Here is a 26,303-nt window from a genome sequence, read left to right as displayed (position 1 = left end):
CACTTCATAAAGCATTGATTAGGTCACAGATGGAATACTGTGTGTAGTTTTGGTCTCTACATTTTTGGAAGGACATAAGTGCACGAGAGAGAGAATGCAGAGGAGAATCACCAGGACGTTGCATGGGATGATAAGTCTCAGTTATGAGGAGAGACTGGATAGGCTGGTTTTGTTTTCCTTGGAGCAGAGAGGCTGAGGGAGTATCTGATTGAGGTACGTAAAATAATGAAAAGCATTCACAGAGTAGGTCGTGAACATCTCATCCTTATCGCAGACCCGTGTAAGACAAGAGTCCAGAACTTTAATATGAGGAACAAGTGGTTTAGAGGAGTTCTCAGAAAAACAATTTCACCCAGAGGCTGGTAGATGTATGGAACCCGCTGCCTGAAACACTTAAGATCACCTGGTATCCACTGAGGCACCAGAAAAGACAACAACAGAAACAGCCCTGTCAATTCTGCAAAGTTCTTCTCACTAATATCTGGGGGCTAGTGCCAAAAATGGGAGAGCTGTCTCACAACAGCTAGTCATAACAACAGCCCGACATAACCATACTCACAGAATCATACCTTACAGACAATATCCCAGCTACCACCATCACCATCCCTGATATGTCCTGTCACACTGGCAGGATAGACCCAGCGGAGGGGGCGGCACAGCAGTATACAGTTGGGATGCAGTTGCCCTTGAAGTCTGCAACATTGACTCTGGAGCCCATGAAGTCACATGGCTTCAGGTTAAACAGGGGCAAGGAAACATCCTGCTGATTACCACATACCGTCCTCCCTAGCTGATGAATCAGTATTCCTCCATGTTGAACAACACTTAGAGGAAGCACTGAGGACGTCAAAGGCACGAAATGTAATCTTGGTGGTGGATTTCAATGTCCACCACCATGAGTGGCTTGCAGCAGTACTACTGATCGAGATAGTCAGGTCCTAAAGGACAGAGCTGCTAGATTGGGTCTGCACAGGTAGTGAGGGGAAAAAATACTAGACCACATCCTTACCAATATGCCAGCTGTAGATGCATCTTTCCATGAGAGTATTAGTTGGAACAACCATCACACAGTCTTTGTGGAGACGAAATCCCACCTTTACAAAATATTCTCCATCACGTTGTGTGGCACTATCACTGTGCTACATAGGACAGACTTCAAACAAATATAACAACTAAAGACAGGGCATCCATGAGGTATTGTGGGCAATCAATAGCAGCAATATTGTACTCCAGCACCATCTGTAACTTCATGGCCTGGCATATCCCCCATTCAACTATTACCATCAAAACAGGGTATCAATCCTGGTTCAATGAAGACTGCAGGAGGGCATGCGAGGAGCAGCACCTGGAATACCTGAAGATAAGGCATCAATCTGGTAAAGCCACCAGGCAGGACTACTTGCATGCCAAACAGCATAAGCAGCAAGTGATAGGCAGAGCTGAGTGATCCCACAACCAACTGATCTGATCTAAGCTTTGCAAAGCTGCAATATTCTGTTGTGAATGGTGGTGGACAATTAAACAATTCACTGGAGGAGGGGGCTCCACAAATATCCCATTGTCAATGATGGAAGAGCCCAGCTCATCAGTGCAAAAGATAAGGCTGAAGCATTCACAGCAATCTTCAGCCAGGAGTGCTGAGTGGATGATCCATCTTGGCCTCCTCCAGTGGTGCCCAGCATTACAGATGTCAGTTTTCAGCCAATTCAATTCACTCCATGTGATTATCAAGAAATGGTTGGAGACACTGGATACTGCAAAGGCTACGGGCCCTGATAACATTCCAGCAATAGCACTGAAGACCTGTGCTCCAGAACTTGATGCTCCCCTCGCCAAGGTCTTTCAGTACATTTACAACACCAGCATCTACGGACAATGTGGAAAATTGTTGAAGTATGTCCTGCATGTTAAAAGCAGGATAAATCCAACCTGGCCAATGACCACCCCATCTGTTTCCTCTCGATCATAAGTAAAGTGGTAGATGGTGTTATTAACAGTGCTATCAAGCAGCACCCACTCAGTAATAACCTGCTCAGTTCAGTTCAGTTTGGATTCTGCCAGGGTCATTTAGTTCCTGACCGCATTTCAGCCTTGGTTCAAAAATGTGGGCAAAAGAGCTGAATTCCAGAGTGAGGTGAGAGTGACAGCCGTTGATATCAAGGCTTCATTCAACTGAGTGTGGTGCGGACGATAAGGGCAGTATGCCTAATATTGTTCAGAGATCAGGGAGGGGTGTGAACTCTAGAGCAATAGGCTTTATTTGCCTTCTTTAAAATCTAGTGGCTCATTTCAAAGAGCAGAAGCACTCACTTGGTGATATGACCAATATTTACAACACTGCTATAATGGCCCAGAGACTTTTTTATTCAAAATCTGCCATTCTGCCGTATGATTTCTCTTCTGAAGTCAACATGTGAATGGCCCTGACCATCTGTTTCTGTAGATCGTAAAACATAACCTTGTAAACATTCAGCAGTTAATGTTCCAGGTAGTTAATCATGTTACTTAACATGAGGTGCATGCTTTGTTGGAAAGGCTGTCTTTAGTTCAATGTTCCAAATGATTTTCTGACCGTTTATTAAAAAAGAGATCACCCTTGTAGAGCAGAAACTAAAATCCATTTTCCTCCACTTTTGAACCTAAATTTGCTAAGAACAGTAAAAATGACATATTATAACCTTCAACACACATTTACCTACATACAAGCAATGGTGATTACATTTCAAAACTACATTATGTTCTCACACAAGGTCAATAATCTGCACCATTAATAATGTTTCTGACTCAAATGTTGCTACCCAACCTGCGATTTCCAACAATTTCTGTATTTATTTCAGAAGTACTTCAATGGCTGTGAGGCTGGTTAAGATATCTTAACAGTTTCCTATTAACAATTTAATTTGGTTTAGAAAGAAACATCGTCAAGTTCCACATTGTATCTTCTGTCTTTGATTGGTTTCTGGTCTATTGGCACCAAAGATATGCAAATTATCTTTTTCTTGCCATCTATTTGGTATAAACATTTTTATGTATGTAAGAAATCTGTGCACCTTCCCATCAAATCCCAGAGATGTATATTGTGCTGGTCCACTCTGCTGTGCAGAACCTCAGCTGATACATTCTAGTCATCGAATGACATCAATTTTATCACTTAAACTGGAACCAAAGAAATGAATATAACAACATTTATGCTTTAGGAATCATAACTTTATATTTACAGACATGCTTGCAGGTTTTACTGCTAACTCTGTTCCAGCAGTACAGCCATTGCTATATGTACTTATCAATGTGGGACAAGGCTTCATAGAGAGTGGCACAGCACAGAAGCAGACCCTTTGGTCCAACTCATCCATACTGACCAGCTAAGCTAAATTAATCAAGTTCCATTTGCCAGCATTTGGCCTATATTCCCCTAAATCTTTCCTATTCATATAAACATCCAAGTGTTTTTTAAATGTTGTCATTTTACCAGCCTCCATCACTTCCTCTGGCAGTTCATTTTATACACTGACCACCTTCTGCATGAAAAAGCTGCCCCTTTTGGTCCCTTTTAAATCTTTCCCTTCTCACCTTTAATACATGCCCTCTAGCTTTGGACTCCTCTACCCTGTGGAAAAAGACCTTAGCTATTCATCCTACCTATGCCCTGCATGATTTACAAACCTCTATAAGGTCACGACTCAGCCTTCGATGCTCCAGGGAAAATAGTTCCAGCATATTTAGTCTTTCCCAACAGCTCAAACCTTCCAACCCAGGTAACATCCTTGTAAATATTTTCTGAACCCTTTCAAGTTTAATGCAAAGAAAACATGGCCAAACCATGGCTTAAGATAAAAGTTCGAGACAGTATTAAGGGCAAAAAAAAGGCCTACAAATTGGCAAGTTCACAACTAAAAACCTGCGGGCTGGGAACAGCTCAGAAGCCAGTAGAAGAGGACCAAGAATTGATTAAGAAGGGGAAAATAAAGTGTAAAAGTAAGCTTACAGGGAACATAAGAAGTGATTTTAAGAATTTCTATAGGTATGCAAAGAGAAAAAGATCAGTGAAGAAAAGGCGGAATTTATACTCGCAGATCTTTGCCTAAGTTTTGTGTCTGGGCTAGCAATTTTTGGGCTATGTTTTGAGATGGATTGGTAGCAACTGTAAAGTGAGATTTTGGACAAAATTTTGCTTTTTTATGTAAATAGTGAGTTGCATTCTCTTAATTTCTTTCAGAGGAATATGGAGAATCAATGAATGAAATTAATAATATTTGAATTTTATCCCATCATTTACGTGAAACTTTCACATCACCTCACAGGACCAGGGACCTGCATTTGATTCCACCTTCAGCTGACTGTCTGTATGGGCTTTGCACATTCTCCCCATGTCAGCATGGATTTCCTCAAGGTGCTCTGGTTTCCTCTCAAAGGCCAAAGATTTGGAGGTTGTGTATGGATTGGCCATGTTAAATTGCCCATAGTATCCAGGGATTTGCAGGCTGGGTAGGATAGCCATGGGAAATGCACTGTTACAGGGCTAGGGGGATGTTGGCCTGGGTGGGATGGCCTTTGGAGAGCAGGTGTGGACTCGATAGGTCAAATGGCCTGCTTCGACACTGTACGGATTCTATGATTCATCACACAAGGCTTCTTGAACAAAACTGTATTAAAGCTTTCTCATTCTCACCTCAAAGATGTTAGTTCTTTAAGATCACACCCATCCTTAGTTTGCAACCATAATTTTGAATATTTCTGTATACTGTTGAGGGCTTTTCAAGGCTTCAATATTTTGCGAATGTCATTTTTATTCCAGCTACTTTGACTGATATGTTGTTAATTGTTAAGTTGCTAGAGTCAAATTGAACTCCAGAGGTAACATCAATAAAAAGAAAAATCAGATGGAATGCAAATAGATAAGCGATTTGCTGCCAGATTTTATGCTGTCACCTAATTCTCATTCATCCACTTTATCCCTCCAGTTGATAACATTGCAAATCATTTAACCAAGAAAATCAGACCATTCGAATCCAGAACAGAGCACTGACAACAGAGTCTAATTTTCACTGGCAGTACTGCCAGCTCTTATTTGTATCCCAGGTTCTTTCTTTCACCAAACAGAATAGTGATTCAGACCAATGAATCTGTTTTTTATCACTAATGCCTTTTTGATTTGATTCTTCACTGACATCTCACATGATTAGCACCTCTCAATCATGACCTTAGAGACAGCATTTGAAGTGGGTGGTTGTATGTTTTAATGCAACACTTGTTAACATGTTTAATGAGCTTAATATCAAAATGAACATTTGTGCAACTCTCAGTCAAATCACTCCTTCCATGTTAGGGTTACATGGTTCATTAGGCCATTTATATCTCAACTAATTTGTTTTTTCCAATTCATATCCGTCAATCTTTTAACCGTGATTATTTTTAAAAGAATATTTTCATCAGAAAACAATTCCTCTAAATGCAGACAGGTACAACATTTTTGTTGAAGACTTCTAAAATAACTGTCTCAAGCAGGTGAAAGTGAGATGTTTTACCAATAAGCTAACTTTCAAAGATTCCACTAACAGCGCTGTCTAGTTTCGTGGAAAATAACATACCTTGGCCTATGTATATGCCACGAACCTTCAATAATGTGGTCACTCGAAGACCATAGCCTTTTATTTCAAAATATGTCCCCTACACTTTCTTGATGTTTTTCTTTTAACTACATAAAAGCAGGCCTAATCCATAGCACCATGATTAAAAGGTGAGGAAATGACCTACCGGTATTATTGCTGACTCTGAATCCAGTAAAGTTCTGAGGGCCTAGGCTCAATTCCCACCACGGCAGATCGTGGAAGTTGAATTCAATAAACGTCTGGAATTCAGAGTCTAATGGTAACCATGAATACATTATCAATTGTCATAAAAACCCATCCGTTCACTAATGTCCTTTAGGGAAGGAAACTGCCATCCTTACCTGGTGTGACTCCAGACCCAAACTAATGTGGTTGAGTCTTAACTGGCCTATGGACAATTAGGGATGGGCAATAATTGCTGACCTAGCTAGTGATACCCTCATCCTGGCAATGAATTTTAAAAAATGATATGGCAAAAAGCATGATTCTGAATCCACTCCAGCCAGATCAGGGATCAAAGGTTTTGAAGTAGATTTGTAGCTCGGGTGTGGATGTCATGGTTGGTTGGCTCGCAGAGCTGGTTCGTTGTCCCACAGACGTTTCATTACCCCGCTGGGTAACATTCTCTGATAAAGCACTGTTGTGTTTTCCCACCTGTGTTTGTTGAGTTGGGTTACCTCACTTCCAGTTTTCCTTCACTGTGGAGTATATATAGGGTTTAGCTCTATGTGTTTGTTGACGGCCTTCTTAGTGGAGAACCAGACCTCTAGGAATTCCTGTGCTTATCTCTGCTTGGCCTATCCTAGCAATCTGGCATTGTCCCAATCAAACTGGTGATTTTCCTCATCCACGTGGTTGGAGATGAGTGAGCATTGGTCATGTCCTTTTGTTGCAAGTTGATGTTCATGTACTTTTGCTGCTAATTTCCTTCCTGTCTATCCAATGTGATGTTTGTCGCAGTCTTTGCAGAGAATCTTGTATATGACGTTGGTCTGTCCATAGAGGGTAACGGGTCTTTGGTTCGGCTTAGCAGTTGGGTTGATGTGGGTTTGTGTGCTACTCTAATGCCCAGTGGTCTTAGGAGTCTTGTGGTCACTTCAGATGTGTTCTTGATGTAATGAGTGTAATCAGTGTGTCAGGGTGTGGAGTTCTTCCTGGTGTAGTTCATGTAATAGGCATCTCCTGACTCAGTTTTTTTGGGTATCCGTTGTCCTTGATCAATTTGTGGCACCAGGCTCATTCACATCGGCCTTGCAACCAGCTGAATGAACTTGCCAACTGTCGTCACATTTTAATTCTAATTTAGCACCATTCCAGTTAACACTTTCTCTTAACCACAAGCAGCTGAATATGTGTATGGCAGTAATAGGGATCTTCCACCAGCATTATAAAAACAACATCATTCAGCTTTTAGGTTTGTTGCTAATCTCTTTCGACTTGCTCTTGCTGAGTTTGTGGAAGTACTAGAAATTTGGAAGAGTTCAGAAATGTTGACAAAAGTCTGCAGGGCATGATGCTGGATGTTGGGAAGGCTTTCGTTAGGATGGTAAGTTACAGAGAACATAACTTACCTACAGGCAAATTGAAGCCTTCCTGGGTTCAGTGGCAGATGGAGATAAAAAAGACACAACAGAGAAGATAATCTGCTTGTGGAGGGAGGAGAGCTGTCAGCAGGAGACTTAATCCATCTCAAGTCTGCAAGCAGCATTTTTCCTAGCTGCACCCATGCACAAAGCTTTGCTTTCAGTAGTGACATTTAACAAAGAACATAATCACAGAACTGTGTTTTCTCTTCAAACCAGACCAACAGCCATGGAACTGAAGTTTTTAGCCAGAAATTGTTTCCAGACCAGAAAAGAAGATACAGCAGACATTTGGCTTCTCCCCATTCAATGCCACACCTGAGATGGCAGAAGCTCTGTAGAATGGAATAGAGGTGATTATCATTTTGCCTCTAAACAGAGAGAAGGAAGAGCATTTGCTGGCTTTGCCAGTTTAGTAGCATCCCCACTGTTGAGTGTTGAATCGAATGTAGAGTCATAGTATGATAAGGTGTAGTTTTCTGCTGACAACACTTGTATGAAAGACTCAGACTCATGTTGATGGTCTTCCTGCCATATTTATGACATGTCTCTTCCAGGAGCTCACTGAATGATGATGATTCATTGGATAAATTCAGAACATATGGTACCTAGAAGTTGACAAATCCATCTCTGGCATTTGTTTTGGTCTTCTTTATCTGCTCAGGTAGACATTTCTCTTGCATCTTCAACTTTATTTGTTTGGGTTAGATTTCACAACCTGAATAGATTTAGTCAAAATTTTAATCTGACTTAGATTCACCTGGCATTTCTTACTTTTGAACACCGGCCCTTTGTTACAAACTTCTGATGTCAGGGCATAAGGCCAAAGTTCATGTGAAGGAAGGGGTTTAGAAATCAAGAAATGCAGAATCACGTTATTGGCTGGGTGCAGATCCTAAACCAATTGTGAGATGAGCGTGAAGCAGCGAGATGGTGTTTTAGACAGGAATATAATAACATCATCAATGGCTTTTTTGAAGCCGCTGAGCCACATACATGACCACCCTCTCTCCTCCCAACCACCCACTTCCACCACCAACAACCCTCTTCCTGGCCTTAGCAGTGGCCAGTTCAATTGCTTCCAGTGGTAACTTGTAGAATAATTGTGCTTGATTATTTTCGAATGAAGGGTGTTAACTGGGGTTGTGCTTCAGCATATATAAATAAATAAATACTGAAACTGTGAGTGACTGAGTCAGGAGGTATATGCCTCTACACTTTCTTCAATCTCATAACCATCAACTCCATTGTCAGATAAAAATCTATTTAACAGTTTTAAGAATATTCTGTTATGCTGCTTCCATTGTATTTTGAGGTCGACAATTCCATAGTTGATCCACTTTCAGAGAGACAGTTTTTATTTCATCACTGTATTGCGTCCGCAACACCTTATTTTAACTGTTGTCCCCTAGTTCTAGCCTCCCTCGCAGGGGGAAGCATCCATTCAGCAAATGAACTGTCAAGTTTCCTCAGGATCTTGCATGTTCCAGTAAGTTAACCTCTCATTCTTCTCAATGTCAATGGATACAGAATTAAACTTTCCAGTTTTTTCCTGATAATGCAACCTGTTCTTTGCAGGAGTCAGTTAGTAACTTTCTCAGCATTGCTTCCAATACACTGACACTCCTATTTAAATAAGGAGAGTGAAGCTATGCACAGTGCACCAGATGCAGTAACACAAATGCTTTGCACAACTGCAGCAGAACTTTTAATCTATTGCATTCAATTACCTTTGCACTGAACAACAAAATTCTATTTGTTCTTCCTACAATTACTTGTTGTAACTTCATACCAACTTCTTGTGATATACTAAGAGTACCTAGAACCCATGTACCACATAATTTGGCAATTTCTGTCTATTTAAATAATATGCTGCTTTTGTATTTTTCATGTCAAAACAGGCAAGTTCACATATTCCCACATTATACTCCATCTGCCATGTTTTTGGCTATGCTTAGCTTATCTCTATCCTCTCGTAGACTCTTTAGATTCTTTTCACAACTTCTTAGGCAATCTAAATTTGTGTTACCAGTAAATTTAGCATTCATTGATGCAGATTGTAAATAGCTGAGATTCCCAACACTGATTCAAGTGACACTTCACTTGTTACATCTTGCCAATCTGAAAATGGCTCATTTATCTGCACTCTGTTGTTCACTCACTAGTCTCTGTCAGTGCAATAGTGTAGCTCGTATGAGTTCTCTTCTTGTGTGGTAAACTTTGTTATGGCATGCTGTCAAATGCTTTCTGGAAATCCAAGTGTACCACATCGAAGGGTTCCTCTTTATAAGTTTCGTGCATCCAAAGGCTGTATGTGGGTGAATGGAAGGAGCATTGTAAGTGAAATACATATGACACCAGTGTGGCAGTTGGCTGGGTATTGAACAGAGAGGTGCATTCAATGATATTGACTACTTGTGTGGAGGTATTTAACTTCTTGGACTGCTTCCAGGTTCTCCTGTTAGACTGATGATACTGAGCACCAAGGACATCTGCTCCAGCATCCTCAGCCCTTGTCTGGAGGGCCACACAGCTCTTGAAGGAAGAAAGCCTCCTGTCAACCTCTTCTAATGAAGCCTCCAGCAGAGCAGAAAGCCTTGGTGCTTGTACTTCCATTTCCCTCGCCTCCTACTAGTCTTGACTTTTCTCCAAGGAGCTATGACTTTAGCTATAACCAGAATACATTGTCCTTTTAAACGATGCGGCCTGGCTTTAAGTAACGCAGCCTAGCTTTAAATGGTGCTCGTCTTCCATGATCTCAGCCCCAGTAAGATGTGCAGTTTCTCAGTATATTTATTAGTCGCATGGCACAATTGTCATAACAAGCAGCCTCTGCAAAGTTTTATTCTTTTCAAATGGCAAGGGATAATCATGTATCAGGTTGCCTGGAGTGAATCTCATGTTTGTTATGGGTGTACCACGTTCTACAGAGGATAGTTGTCTGCAAAACTTAGTGAGATCTCTCACCACATCTTACCAAATTTAGCTCAGTAATTGCCTACCCTGCATCTATAGCGCATCTCTCCCTGATTCTAGGCCCATATTACCATATGTTGGCCCTGGAACAATTCACCACTGTCAGGACATCCTGGTATGGACCAGCAACCCTGGTGCAATCTTTAAAGGCACCAGACAAGTACAGTTAGGCTGGAGCTGCCCTGCACATTCCTGGCATTTGTTCTGAAAATGGCAGGGAAGGGAAAATTGGCACCCTGCTTTGTGGGATGGGACTTGGAGGTCATGCTGAATGGGCTGGCGCAGAAGCAAGATGTCCCTTTTCCCCGGCACCAACAAAAGAGGCCATGACACCAGACCAGACCGGTCCTAGTTTGCCACCCAGGTGAGTGCTGTCTCAGCCACCCAAAGAAATTCACAGCACAGTAGAAAAAGGTCAATAACATTGTCAACTCCACCAGTGTAAGTGACACTATCTTTTCTCAGCAATCTCATGATTACTGTGTCTCTGCAACTGCACACATCTGCTACCAAGAGTCATGCTCTATAACTCATGGTACCTCCTGCAATAGTTACCCTCATTCACCGTCACCCAAACCAACAACTAACACCACTAATCCTACATGCCCCCTGCATTCTCTATGCACTCACTCAAGACACCTCTACACCTGCTCCAAAGGCAATAGCTGTGCCACCCACTTTCATCTCCCTTGATACCGGCTTCTCTCATTTCAGAGGTAAAGAAAAAGCCCACATTAGATCAAAAAGAGTCAAGATGGCTGGTGGACTGCCTGACAAATTCAGTTCTTTACCATTATGTGGGGAGCATCCTGATTCTGATTGTTCCAAGCAGCTGAACATAGAACATAGAACATTACAGCATAGTACAGGCCCTTCAGACCTTGAAGTTGTGCTGACCTGTGAAACCAATCTGAAACCCATCTAACCTACATTATTCCATTACCATCCATATATTTATCCAATGACCATTTAAATGCCCTTAAAGTTGGTGAGTCTACTACTTTTGCAGGTGGGGCATTCCACGCCCTTACTACTCTCTGAGTAAAGAACCTACCTCTGCCATCACCATCAGTGGAAAAAGGCTCTCACTGTCCACCCTAACTAATCCTCTTGTATTCTCTATTTAGTCACCTCTCAACCTACTTGTCTCTAACAAAAACAGCCTCAGGTCCCTCAGCTTTTCCTTCATAGAGCTTCCCTCCATACCAGGCAACACACTGGTAAAAATCCTCTGCTCCCTTTCCAATGCTTCCACATCCTTCCTATAATGTGACGACCAGAACTGTACACAATACCCCAAGTGCAGTCGCACCAGAGTTTTGTACAGCTGCAACATGACCTCATGGCTCTGGAACTCAATCCCTCTACCAATAAAACCTAACACACAGTATGCCTTCCTAAGAACCCTATCAACCTGGGTGGCAACTTTCAGGGATCTATGCACATTGCCACCGAGATCTCTCTGCTCATCTACACTACCTAGAATCTTACCGTTAGCCCAGTACTCTGTATTCTTGTTACTCCTTCCAAAGTGAATCACCTCACGCTTTTCTGCATTAAACTCCATTTGCCACATCTCAGCCCAGCTCTGCAGCTTAGCTATGTCCCTCTGTAACCTGCAACATCCTTCTGCACTAACCACAACTGCCCTGACTTTAGTGTCATCTGCAAATTTACTAACCCATTCTTCTACGCCCTCATCCAGGTCATTTATAAAAATGCAAACAGCAGTGGCCCCAAAACAGATCCTTGCATACACCACTAGTAACTGAATTCCAGGATGAATATTTCTCATCAACCACCAGCCTCTGACTTCTCACGGGTAGCCAATTTCCGATCCAAACCGCTAAACCACCCTCAATCCCATACCTCCGTATTTTCTGCAATAGCCTACTGTGGGGAACCTTATCAACTGCTTTACTGAAATCCATATACACCACATTTACCCTTGCCAACCTGTTTGGTCACCTTCTCAAAGAACTCAATAAGGTTTGTGAGGCACAACTTACCCTTCACAAAACCATGTTGACTATCCGTAATCAAATTATTCCTTTCTAGATGATTATAAATCTTATTTCTTATAATCCTCTCCAACGCTTAACCCACCACAGAAGTAAGGCTCACTGGTCGATTATTACCAGGGTTGTCTCTACTCCCCTTCTTGAACAAAAGGCCAACATGTGCTCTCCTCCAGTCTTCTGGCACTATTCGTTTAGACAATGATGACACAAAGATCAAAGCCAAAGGTTCTGCAACCTACTCCCGAGCTTCCCAGAGAATCCTAGGATAAATCCCATCCAGCCCAGGGAACATATCTATTTTCACACTTTCCAGAATTGCTAACACCTCCTCTTTATGATCTTTCATTCCATCTAGTCTAGTAGCCTGTATCTCAGTATTCTCCTTGACATCATTGTCTTTTTCCTGTGTGAATACTGATGAAAAATATTCATTTAGCACCTCTCCTATCTCTTTGGACTCCACTCACAAATTTCCATTCCTGTCCTTGACTGGCCCTAATCTTACTCTAGTCATTCTTTTATTTCTGACATACCTTTAGAAAGCTTTAGGGTTTTTCTTGATCCTACCTGCCAAAGACTTCTCATGTCCCCTCCTGGCTCTTCTTAGCTCTCTCTTTAGGTCCTTCCTGGCTAACTAGTAACTCTCAAGCACTCTAACTGAGCCTTCATGCCTCATCTTTAGATAAGCCTCCGTTTTCCTCTTGACAAGAGATTCAACTTCTTTAGTAAACCTCGGTTCCCTCACTCGACAATTTCCTCCCTGCCTGACAGGCACATACTTATCAAGGTCACACATTAGCTGTTCCTTGAACAAGTTCCACATTTCAATTGTGCCAAGCCCCTGCAGTTTCCTTCCCATCCTATGCATTCTAAATCTTGCCTAATTGCCTTTCCCCCAGCTATAACTCTTGCTCTGCTTTATATACATATCCCTTTCCATCGCTAAGGAAAACATAACCGAATTGTGGCCACTATCACTGAAGTGTTTACCCACCTCCAATTCTAACACCTGGTCTGGTTCATTCCCCAGTACCAAATCCAATGTCGCCTTGCCTCTTGTTGGCCTATCTACATACTGTGTCAGGAAACCCTCCTGCACAAATTGGACAAACACTGACCTGTCTAAAGTACTCAAACTATAGCGTTTCCATTCAATATTCTTTTTCTCAGATTTTCAATATCCAGAGTTCTTTTGAAGATTTTTTTTCCACAGTATTGTGTGCTTGGTATCTCTGGCTGAAGGCAAAGACACAAAAAGACGAGGCAAGGCATGGATGATGAAAACATCCAGGCAGTCTCAAAGCGAGTGAGCACCTAGAGACCAAGCAAATTCCTGGCAATGAACTCTGGATATTGAAAATCTGGTTGAGGCAATGAGCTGAGTGCAAATATTGCTTCAGCTTTATAATATTTCACACCAAGGTGCAGCATTGAAGTGTAGAAATGTGCTGTAAATGGATTTCAGATGCGTCATGAGGCTTCTGAGAGCCTGGCATATGTTGGGTGCCAATGTTTGTGGACATGGGTTGTGTGGGATCAATGCCCATGATGATGCCCTGAGATGTTTGTGTCTGGTGTCCAAGATGGAGGTCTATTGGAGCATGTGACAAGCTGAAGTCACCAAGTACCTGCTCCGACTTCAATGGTGAGGAAGCTCAACATTAATTTGTTTGTGGCTATTGATAGGATAAGAAGTTGTACATTAATACAACATGATTTGCAGTTAATAAGTTTGTTAATAAACAACTTGTTGCTGCCGAGTGAGAATCTTGTTTCATTGTCCAACATACAGTTAAGAGATGCAGTGATTTCATCACCATGTGGCGTCGCAAGAAGCTGTAACATTCCTTACTGTAGCCCATGTCATTCAGGATACTATAAAATTCGGTCCCTGTGTTCAAACTTTGGCTAAACAGCTTAATATCATTCACTATAATTTAATATGCACTTACATGACGAATAGAAAAGCTGAAATTTAGCAAAAATGACACTTAAATTTCTCAATGATGTATCAATGATATATTCATTTCAATATTGAAAGTAAATAAAATACAGTTGCATTAGCATTTTGTATTAATCACAATAATGTATTCAGATCTTTTCACTTATATAATTCATGCTAATTGGCATCTAAATAAATAATTTTGCACAACCATTATCCGTAACTCAAATATAAAGATGCCATTCACCATATAGCAACTAAATTGTCTATTTAAGGTAATTCAGTAAGATTCTTGTATCTTGATAAAACATAAATATCCTGATCCTGATTACTTAATCCTTTCTGCTTACCACTGTAAAAGTTGATTTCAGACAAATTGAAGTGTTACCAAGTCATCTTTCGCTTTGTGCTCCTCTGACTATTCACCTAGCTTGTAACAGCGAGTACTTCAGTCCTGGAGTGTAGTGAGATATTGCCAGTGATTTGTCAGGAGAGTGTGATGATCTAATGGTTCAATGATGAGTCTGCATGCAATTAATTGTAGGATTCTTGAGATTTATTAACCTGACTCCTCTTTAGGATGTTGTTGCTTCAATGTGAAATGAGCAGTGGTAGGTTTGGTAAGTGTAGTGTGAAGGGCATTGATAAAATTAGTACCAACAGAAGTAGTGAGCTCTTGAGGTCAGCAAGGACAAAGATGGGGTATTTAGGGCTACAACTCATAATAATAAAGTAATGGGTACACCACTTCAGACCAGAATGCACAGAAAGAAAGATCGGATAACAGTCATTTAGAGGTAAATCAATGGGTTAGGCTAAATGTTGGTGGAGGAAGTGTCGAAGGAGGGGCAAAGGTGACTTTTTTTACTTTTTTCTTTTTCAGGAGACGAGTATAGCTGGCTAAGCCAGCATTTACTTCCCACACTTAAATACCCTCAAAGGAGATGGTGAGCTGTCTTCCTCGAATTCATCACAGAATTCCCTGCCGATGACCTGCTCAATACAGTATTTATGTGACTGTTCTAGTCTAGCTTCTGCTCAATAGTAACCTGATTTAGGTAGCAGGATTTCAGCAATGGTAATAAATTCAAAAGTTAAGGAGAGATTGCTAGGTTCTGTCTCACAAAACTAGTCATTACCTGGCACTGGTCAACTGTCAAACATATCAATGTATTTCATGATAGAGGCTAATTATCCTATTAAGTACCTGAAGTGATACCCACATCTGCTGACTGAGCAGTCATTGCTGCTGTGAGTGCAGCTCAGAGAAAGTGCCTCCGAGCAAGAACATATCTTGCTGCCAGCGCAATGATATCTAAAGTTTTCAAGAAGATATGTAGCCTGGGTTGTGGAAGAGGTTGTAGACTTGCTAGCCGAGCAGGTGGGCTTAGTTACAAATGTTTTGTCACCCTGCTAGGGCGGTTAGAATATCAGACCTTTAGGAATTCCCTGCTGTGTCTCTATTTGGCTTGAGCAATTATGGATGACTTGTCCAGGCCGAATTTGTGTCCCTCGTTGTCTGAGCGTGGTGAGACATGTGAGAATTAGTTATGTCTCTTGGTGGCTATTTGGTGTTCATGTATCTATCGAGTCAATTTTCTTCCAATTTGGCCAATGTAATGTAATTCGACTGGGACAATACGTCGATAATTGCACAAGCCAAACAGAAACTTGCCAGGGAATTCCTGGAGGCCTGGTATTCCAACTGGAAGTCCATCAACAAACACATTGAATTTGAGGCTGTGTAGAAACCACTGAGAAACAAAACTGGAAGTAATACCAATACCCCCAGGCATATGAATAACAAGCAGGACAGAACACTGGCGCTTCATGAGAGGTTCACTGACGATGTTACCTAGCAGGATATCAAAACATTTTTGACCAAACCCACTGGCTGGGCAAGCATGTCTACAACGACAATGAGAGTCATTGAGTTTTCTTTGTAGCCTCCTGCTTCCTGATCCTTTCAGACAGTAAACTCTGTAATAATTGAAAATCAGGACAGATGAAAAATGTTTTAGATGAGTGTGATGAAGTGATGGTTCAATGATGAGTCTGCATGCAATTAATTGTAGGATTCTTGAGATTTATTTATTTATATATTTATCTCAACTAAAACATCAACATTCCTGCTCCTCTGATGCTGCTTGGCCTGCTGTGTTCATCCAGCTCGACACAGTGTTATCTCAGATAAGGCCCCTGTTTTGAAGCATACAAGACATACCAGGGCAGTACATCTCACTTCCCAGTTTTTCTTTCTGGCCACCTTCACATTGCAGGGAAAGTTCAGCCCAAGGCATTTCAGTTAAGTAGTAAAACAAGAAGATTATTCTCCTTCTAGCAGAGCAGAGATGTGTTAGAAGTATTCAAAATTTTGAGCAGTTTTGAAATGATTAAAACTGTTTCCACTATGTGGATAGTCATTGGCCACAGGACTTAAAATAATTGGCAAAAAAGCCAGGGGGGAGATCAGGAAGATTACTTGGATATAGCGAGCTGTAATGGTTATGAATGCATTGCTTGCATCAATGATAGAAGCAGATTCAACAGCAACTTTCAAAAGGAAATTGGATTCTTACTTAAGAAGGAAAGACATCTGCTGCACCATGGGAAAAGGGCAGGTCGAAGGACTTAGTCACTTTTCAGAGGGTTAACACAGGCAGAATAGGCTAAATGTCTTCTTCTTGTGTTATGATCTTGTATTTATCAGTTTCAAGACTATTTAAATATTTTATGCAATTCCATTTTTTGCTGGCACGTATCTTCCTTTTGAAGTACCATAAACATTCCTTCCTGAAACTATTTTTCCCCAATATTCTATCTTCTTTACTCACCCTTTAGGATCTCCTTCTTCTATTTGCTTGTAGAATTCGGGGAGGTAATTCTTCCTTGTTGTTACACTTTTAATCTGTATGTTAATCCACATCAGTTCATAGTTATTTAGTCTTAACTTGTTTATTTTACTAGTGACACTCTTTTTGTTTCAAAGGCATTCTATTTGGCTTGGGCTCAAGTGTTATTAGACATTGATCTCCAAACAATTTGTCTCAATGTTTTCTTCATCTCTTTGGGTTTAGCCTTCATAAAGTTTTGCATCTAGCTCTTTGTTCTCAGAATAATTGCATTCCTGATCATGTTAAACTAAATCATTTTGTAGTTGCTGCCATAATGGTGCAATGACTTCCTTTTTTTAAATGTGGCATTGGTGTTATCTATGAATGTCAAATCAAGGTGACAACTGAATCTTATAACTTGTCTTCTTCAAGAGTCAACAGGCATTGCCTGTTTGACTTACCAAATCCAATTCTTATAATAGTTAAGTCCTACCCATTTATAAAGATGTATCACATGCTTTGCTCAACTGAAGTCAGGAGAATAATCTCAATCAAACTGTGGAATGGGACATAAATAACTAGTTGAATTTATTGAACCATAAACAGATAAATCAACAGTATTACGTTCCACAAAATATCGAAACAACTCACATGCATTTTTTGCTCTTTCACCTAACAATAAACTAACTTGGCATATGATCCCTTGTGTCTTAACGTTCATTACCACTGAGTCACAAACTACACCAATCCTTCGGAGCTTCAAACCAATTCCTAATTTGTTGCAATGCAGCCCACAGTATAGTTGCTAAATCTTTTGAAAGTATCTTGACAAAAGCAATATAAAACAAACACTTCACCAACACCCCTAGCATTGCCTGTAAACCATTTTTTTAAACACTTCATGCATTAGGTACCAAGGAGTTGTTTCCTCATGAAGGGTACTCCTATCACCTTTGATTTGACATTCATATCGATGCTTTGTAATGGCCTTTGTTTGCTTCCAATTTAAATTGACTGACAGCCAAACTTCTGCATGGATATATTAATACATAGACTTTGGTATTAGAAAAATGGCCAAAAATTCCCTCGTCAACAACATAATACAATTGTTTTACGTAGTTTTCCTTCAGTAATTCCAATCACAATACTATTATATTAAAATGATTGATTTCACTCGATAGAGAATATTCACTTTTCCTGAAATAGAAATTTCATTGCATTATGTACAATCTGATGGAGATTAAATATTTTGGATGCAAAGTATACATTTCTTTCAATGGCATATGAGGATTCCCTAAGATTTTTATGTCTATGATTTGAAATTAGTATCATTGTCAAGAATTCCAATGTTCTCTTGAATGCAATCTTATCAGTGGGCAATTTTAAATTATGTTTATTGTTTTTGTTCACCAACTTCAAGATATTTAAAGAAGAGTAATCTTTCACATAGCAAGTGGAAATGCAAATGTTAGAACAGCTCCAAATTAAGGCAGGAAAAATGTTAATATTTTCCCTTCCTGTCTCAGCAGTTCTCACAAAGCACTAAGTTTGCAAAGCCACTTCTGACAAAATATTATGTTGGAAATGCCTTTTGATTTCCATTTTGAAAACTTAGTCTATTAATCTAATGGTGACACTTTAAACAAAGGGCTGCATTTGTGGTACTCAACTTCAGTACTGATTTATATCAACATTCTGCAAGAACATCCGAACTCAATTAATATATTGACAATGTGCAAGCTTGATAACTTTGTCATTGGCTTACCAAGCTAATTAATCAGACAAATGGTAAATTGTATGTGATACTGGATACCATTGGGTCATTAAGCTGCTAAAGCTAATTTAAAAATGTTGATTTCCACTTTAGGTTTTTTGGTTCACACAAAATTAATATAATCAAAGTCAAATCTTCATTATAATAAAATGTGAGGCTGGATGAACACAGCAGGCCCAGCTGCATCTCAGGAGCACAAAAGCTGACGTTTCGGGCCTAGTCCCTTCATCAGAGAGCTCCTGAGATGCTGCTGGGCCTGCTGTGTTCATCCAGCCTCACATTTTATTATCTTGGATTTTCCAGCATCTGCAGTTCCCATTATCACTGATCAAATCTTCATTATATTGTTTCAGTGCTCCACAGAAACTACTAGTAGCATTTTAAAAGACTATTCGAACAATTCACTCATTCTTCCCGTTCCAAGGATAATTGGAAGTAACTTTTGTACATCAGTTAAAGATGAGAAAACCTAAATTTGAATTAAATTAGGGAACGTGGTTTAAAAACAGGAAACTGGAAATATTCAACAGCTCTGTCAAAATCTGTGGAGAGAGAAGCAAAGTTTTGATTCTCAGAAGAAGTTCTAAACAATGATCATATTCAACTCAATTGCTAACTTTGCTTTTCTTTCCACAGATGCTGCTAGAGCTGCTCAGAATTATTGGCTCTTGCTCTTTTCTTATTTTGGATTTCCAACAGTTACAGTATTTTACTTTTATTTTGGAGAAAGTGGTGCTCAACTACATGGCAAAGTTAACTTTCTGGCATGAATATCTTTAACATCAACCACAACAAACTGTGCACATCTTTGTAGAATTGTGGAATGGTTAACTCATAACACATCAAGAATTCTAACACCTAAGCTTCTGGAACATGATTTTAAAGGCATTTAACTCCTTCTTGATACACCCCACCCCAATGCCAAACCTTTTTACATCCAATGATGGATGACTCATGCAGGAATAACAAGGGTCAGGTGCACAGCACCACCAATGCCTTAGCTCTTAACCCACAATATATCTTAAAATCAGAAAAGTCATTCTGACGCACAGATTTCATGCATCACTGCTCAGTGTGCATTTCCAACAACTCAAACAGACTTTCATAAATATTGCCCAGTTCTAATAATTTATCATTTAGCTGGCAAATAACCAGTATATTAAAAATATAAAGGCAGCTGTCAAATCAAATAATGAACACATTGACAAATGGAACACCTGCTGGCTTCCTATAAATAGCTTCCTTACATTTTATTCTTTTTTTAACCATTTTAAAATAGGTATTCAGGTTATTTGTTTTGGATAAATAACATTATTTTTTGCTTCAATTTGATCTCAATCATTTACCTTTGGTTGGCTTTGTGCATGAATAGGTTATATATTTTTCAGCTCAAGTCCTCTTTTGATTTATTCCAACTGAGCAAGTAAAGCTTCTCACCACCACTGAGATAAGGTCACCTTTCCTTGTTTATAGTTTTAGAAGCAGAATTCTGTAGCCTGGAGCAATCAGGAATCAAAACTCCCTCGAAACAACTCATTATACACATTTGGTTGATTCAGCCTTCTTTGAGAACTTAATGCTTTTAGTGTTGTGTCACGTCGGATATCTTAAAACATTGCTCTGCTGTTACTGAACTTACAAATGTGCAAATACATGCAGACTCGCAGACACACACACACACACACACACACACACACACACACACACACACACACACACACACACACATGCTCATGCACATGCAGGGGTAGAGATAGTAAGATAATATTTTTTCTGAAGTAGGGTCCTGACCCAAAACGTCAGTTTTCTCACTCCTCTGATGCTGCCTGAGCTGCTGTGTTCCTCCAGCTCCACATCTTGTTGTCACATAAGATGTACATATGCAAAATACTTTAATCGTTGCAGTGTTACACTATATGCACTTTGCAAATGACGGGATAAAATAAATTTAAATGTTGTTAAAAGAGAAAAGAATAGTGTCTTGCAGACTTCAAAACTTTACAATACCCTAAGAGCTTTGCAACGAATGGAGCACTTTCAAAGTCACTACAGAAATGCAGGAGCCCCTAGGCTTACAGCAAGTTCCTCAAATAGCAATGTAATGAAGATTTTGTGATCTGATTTTAAACTTACTCATTGAGAGATTAATATTGCTTAGGAAATAAATACAGGGGTGGCTCTTCTTTGAAATGTCATGGCACTTTTAGTTTCCAAAAGTTGAAATTTCTTACAATATTGTCCATCCTCAGTACCGAACCGGAGTATCTGCCTGTATTTTGTACTCATCCTTTGCTGTAGGAATGAACTTTCAGACTCGAGGCGGGAGTGCCAGCATCTAAACCACACGACACACTCAATACTATACCAAAGTCTCATGTATACATTCCTTCCCTGCCTCAGCTCGAAATCAGTATTCTTCCAAGTTTTTCCTGTTATCAGTTTAACAATGTACACCAGCACAATTACACAAATCAATTAAGCAACTCACAAATGAATTGCTTACTGTTTATCAGTGATTAAATAAGCAGAACTCGGTTTTATAACAATGGATCCAGGAGTTTTAACCATTATTTTGGGGATTATGTTCCCAATTCAAATCGTTTATTAACATGCTGCTCTAGATAATGACAAAAAAAATCAAAATTGCATTTTTATCATCTGGGATTTGCTGCAGTTTTTACCAGTGCTTTGGCGATAATATTTCATAATTCTGTTCACGTTTTCATGAAATTGCAAATCTTGCAAATGAGCCTTTTTGACAAATATCTTGCTTAAGGCACATCTACTGTCCTGGTGCAAGTGTAATCTAAACACCGAACGCAGCTGTAATAAAATTGCTAAACTGAGATGCTGCTGCTTGGAAGATGGTTGTTATAAATTAACTCTTCTGAGTTTATATGGCTGACGGGGGAGGGTTGGAATAATGATTCAGTTTCAAGTTAAGGCACACAGCTTAGTTCTGACTGCTGTTGTAATTAAACACAAGGAGGTCAATATTTAAAAGCTCATAAAATGAACACAAAACTGCTGAAAAAGGAATTAAAATGGATAATTTTATAATAATATTTATAGAGGTCTCATTTAAATTGTCCTTATCAACACGTAACTCACAGGAACTGGCTAAATGGTAATCATCCGGAATGTTTAATTTCCATGCCAATGACACAAAATGTCAATAGGAGCAATAAACTTGACAGAACTGTGTGGAGTGATCATTAGCAGATTTATTGTCAGTTATATTATAATGAGTCCTTGGTAGGACATTGAGTTTTAGTCCGTGATAAGAGTTTAGCCCTTAAGCATTCCATTAATGTGGAGTAATTCATCTAACTGTGTAGCAGCTAGGTACAGCATGTTCTGTGACACAGCCAATAAAGCTGAAACAGATCACAGCCAGAAGATATAATGTGGCATTTAACCATGTTTATCTGTAAACCAAATTAAAGGATTTGTTAGGCTAAATGTCAGCAGTTCCGATCACACTTCTTTCTCATTGTAAAGGGGAGAAGGAATTTACCGCTGATGCCAGGAAAATCAAGTTTTAAGAGATATTGAGGGCATTCTAATCAACTTGTTCAGAGGTGTGATTATACATTTCTGGACCAGGTGGAATTTGAATCCAGACCTCCTGGTTTTTGGTGGAGCAGTCACGCTGACTGCTGGAAGCCAGTATCAGGAAGCCTAAGGAATTTCAGGTCGAGATCTGAACAACATAATCCAGGGAATATGCGAGTCTCGAAATGGTAGTTCTCCATAGCAGGCTGCAGGGAATTCAGTTGTTCCAAGCATGAGCAGGACATGGAATAAATGGTAAACTCTGGTACACAGGATTAGGCTTCAGCACTTTATATCTGAAGGGAAAGTTTGCGTTCTATTTCTTCGAACCCTACAAAGGTTATCCTTTTCCGGAGTGACTACATGTTGTCTCTGAATGAATCCTTGTTTTTCTCCCTCACTCCAACTGGATGGAGCATGTGTGTAATATACTCTGCCTAGTTAACAAGTAATTTATAAAAAAAAATCTTACAACCAAACAGGTTACCTCAGAGTGCAATGGGACCTTGAGCAGATGGGCCAGTGGCCAAGGAGTGGTGTTTTAATTTGGATAAATGTGAGGTGCTGAATTATGGAAAGGCAATCAGGGCATATTCTAAACCTCAAGAATTATCATCCTTTATGAGAAGTGTGTGCTTTGTCAGCGAAGGTATATGATGGAGTGTTTTAGGGCAGAAAATAAGAAGAAGCAAATTGGACGATCCTAAATGACTTGGAAATGCATCACTCACAATGCCATATACGGGAGGCAGTGGCACAGCTGGTAATATCATTAGACAGGTAATCTAGAATCCCAGGCTAATGCTTTGGTTGACATTAATTTGAAACCCATTGTGGCGAATGATGATATTTGAATTAAATAAAATCTGGATTTAAAAGCTAACCTAAAGGCGACCAAGTTATTGCTGTTTATTAAAATAATTATTTAAGATGGCAGATTTCCTTTCCTAACTTGGTCTACCCTACATGTAACTCCCGACCCACAGTAACATGGTTAAGTCTTGATTACTTTCTGAAACATCCTAATGCGTTAGTATAATATAACAAACCCATCGTAACTTCACCTCGAGTGTCCTTACACCCCATGATGGCAAAAGTTCCAAACAATAGCTTACCAGGGCAATCAGGTATGGGCAAGAAATTTTAATCAGCATTATCCAAATCCATTGAATGTTTAAAAAAAACTATAATGCCTCAAGAAACTGCAGGTGATTGCTCTTTCAGCTTTGTTTACTAATTCTGTTTGTTAGCTTGTGAATATAAATGCAAAACCTGGGGTCATCACTCTCATACCAAGATCCTTTACAAGAATGGATGAGGAACATAGCTATTTGCAAGCCGAGGACCAGCATCAGCCTTGAACTAATGTAAAGCTGTCCACTGTGGAGTTTCCATCATAAAGTGGGTGCCATCATAATGCAGCAAAGATGCCAGAGAGCCACAATCACTCATTTTCCATTGAACACTGTGTGGATGAGACCTTCTGTATTCAGAAGGTTTGCTGCTTGTTAGACTGTTGGCCTGTCCAGTTAAAATTACATCAATATTGATGTTGCATTATCAGTTCCCTATTTGCATTCATTCATGAGGCTCTGACCTATTCCAGGTGAGTGTATTTCTGACCTGCAAATGGAACTGCTGTTGGGCTGTTAGAAAGACCAGACAGGCAAGTTGATTTTTTTTTAATTTAAACACTCATCAGCCCATTCTTGCTGTGGAATGCAAAGGGAATGGGTGAGTGATTTGATTGCTAATGGCGAATGATGTGGTCTTGTCAGGAAATTTTGAGCAACAAGCTGGTATGAGATACTTGGCTGCTACCATGACAACCTTATATCATCAACGTATTCACTGTTTAATAGCCTTATGGATATGTTATAAGTTTATAAGAAATCTAGGCATTTATCTTAAGTACAAACTTTGCATTTCGCTGCTGAATCTTAAAGGTTCTGAAGTGATTACAGTGCAATATATTTTGCCCAATTTAATCATTAAAAATTGTATTATCTATTCCTTTTGGCAGAAGCTATGAATAGCTCAAAAATTACTTTCTTTCTTTCTTTCTTAGTTTTCAGCCAGCTGGACTGATGGACAAGATTCAAGCAATTGCACAAAACGTTTCACATTTAACAAGTAGAGTTGAGCAGCTTCTACAAACAAGCCTTACCACAAGAAGAGAAGTTTCTTTCTATGAGAAAGGTACATTTTAATAGACTTCCATAATTCTATTCTGCTCTATCTTGTCGTATAAAGACATACATTCTAGATTTGGCAGGTATCTTTCTGCTATAAAGATGCCTGTACAATTGAGTCAATGTAGTGTGCTCCTTCAGTTAGTTATATGCATGTATTGTACATTTAAATCAGTAAAGGTTGAACCTTTATGCAAGTCTGCGATGTGATTGCAATGTACGCAGGGTTGTTTATAAACTTCAAGATACGAGTCTCAACAAGAGTCCAATCTTTGTGGTATTTGGTTATATTAACCAATAAATAGGGCAGCACTCAGATTATATAAAACTGGCAGATGTATTTGACCCAACAAACAATGCCATGATGGCACCGAGGGTCACTAAAAGCTTATGATGACAGGTATTTCATGACAACTACTTGATACTGAAAGATCATAGCATCTGTGCCTGTTTGAAGGGCTTTTTCTTTTCCTGATAGTCATTCCTCATCATCTAACTGAGTCCATAACAGAAATTACAACTACAACCAAGATTAAAGGAAGGCAGCCGATACTGAAGTGCAATAACCTCAATGACGAAGAAACATTTGTGTATAGTTCCTTCCTGAAATGCAAGGCAGCTGGAGTGAAAAAATAAATTAAAGATCAGTTTAAGTCATCTGGCATTACTAAGCATGACCACAAACATCCTGACAAAACCTTGCAATTTTTAGAGCACCAATTTAAAGTTTGAATAAACTTAAGGAAATGCAGACTTGAGTTCATATCATACTGTCAACAGCCAGGTTTGAAACAATCAATCAATTCATAAGCAGTTGACAATGCATAGGTACACAACATACTCTCTCTAAAGGTCCAAATTTAAAAGGCTTACGGAACTGGTCATGGTCTTTCAACAATTAAATCTTTTAGAAAGGCTCCACACCGATAAACCTAAAGAATATACCATTGATGCTTTGGTGGAAGTAATTCAAACCAATTGTAGTTATCCAACAACATCTTCAGGGGCTCAACATTATGTAAGCTAATGTAGCCATTGACAGGTTCTGCAAAACATCCAAGTTTTGTATGAGACCTGGATTGTCTCACCCACTAAAACAGTATCCAGCATTTTGTGACAGAATCAAAAGTATATTGGGTTTCCTTGAGCAATTGGGTTTCCTTGAGCAATTGGGTTTCTTACACATTTCAATCCGAAGTGCAGCACAATGCTCTAGAACTACATATGAGGAAGAGTCAATAAAGGAATGAGGTCAAGGACAAGTTCCAAGCTTTTTTCCATGTTCTATCCATGGAATACAAGCATGTCAATGATGTCCAACACATACTTTCAATGTCACAGTTTACAGATCTCAGTCAGATACTACATGTCGTTAATTTGGTTCATTACATGAATGCCATGAGAAATGTTGAATCTTTTACCTTCACTCAAGTGATTATCCTCAAAAGCAAAGGTAACGTTCATGAAACACAAAGATTGACACTGGTACAAATGGAAGTATTATGCCCTTACATATTTTTGAGAGATGAACTCAGGAAATTGGTCCAATGTAATGCAATCCATATACATTGGCTTTATTCAATTTAAATGTCAATACATCGCATCACTACAGACTCCTGAAATTGTTCACATAATCGATGAAACAGTATCTTCTATCATTGTTCTAACAACAAGTACAGATTTAACATCCAAGAGCTAACAAATTGCAACTCCAAAGATGCAAGACCTGCAACATTGACCTCACACATTTTGTTCACAGCCAAGCAGAGCAGATGCAGCAAGCTATATCACATGATGACCAGCTGCAACAGCTCATA

The 26,303-nt window shown here is 39.6% G+C and overlaps 1 protein-coding gene across 6 annotated transcripts in view; it reads left to right on the top strand.

Annotated features, from left to right (window-relative positions):
• LOC125463480 (alpha-1,6-mannosylglycoprotein 6-beta-N-acetylglucosaminyltransferase B) overlaps positions 1-26,303 on the top strand; it is an 875,834-nt gene that overhangs the window by 345,456 nt on the left and 504,075 nt on the right. For all 6 annotated transcript variants that reach the window (XM_059653747.1, XM_048554765.2, XM_048554763.2 and 3 more), the window contains one exon: positions 24,363-24,493. In XM_059653747.1, coding sequence (XP_059509730.1) covers positions 24,382-24,493 — 112 coding nt within the window. In that variant the 5' untranslated portion in view covers positions 24,363-24,381. The remainder of the gene's footprint in view (positions 1-24,362; positions 24,494-26,303) is intronic.

This window comes from Stegostoma tigrinum, chromosome 22, assembly GCF_030684315.1.
Source record: "Stegostoma tigrinum isolate sSteTig4 chromosome 22, sSteTig4.hap1, whole genome shotgun sequence".
Lineage (NCBI taxonomy): Eukaryota > Metazoa > Chordata > Chondrichthyes > Orectolobiformes > Stegostomatidae > Stegostoma > Stegostoma tigrinum.
This window is presented reverse-complemented; position numbering and strand designations above follow the sequence as displayed.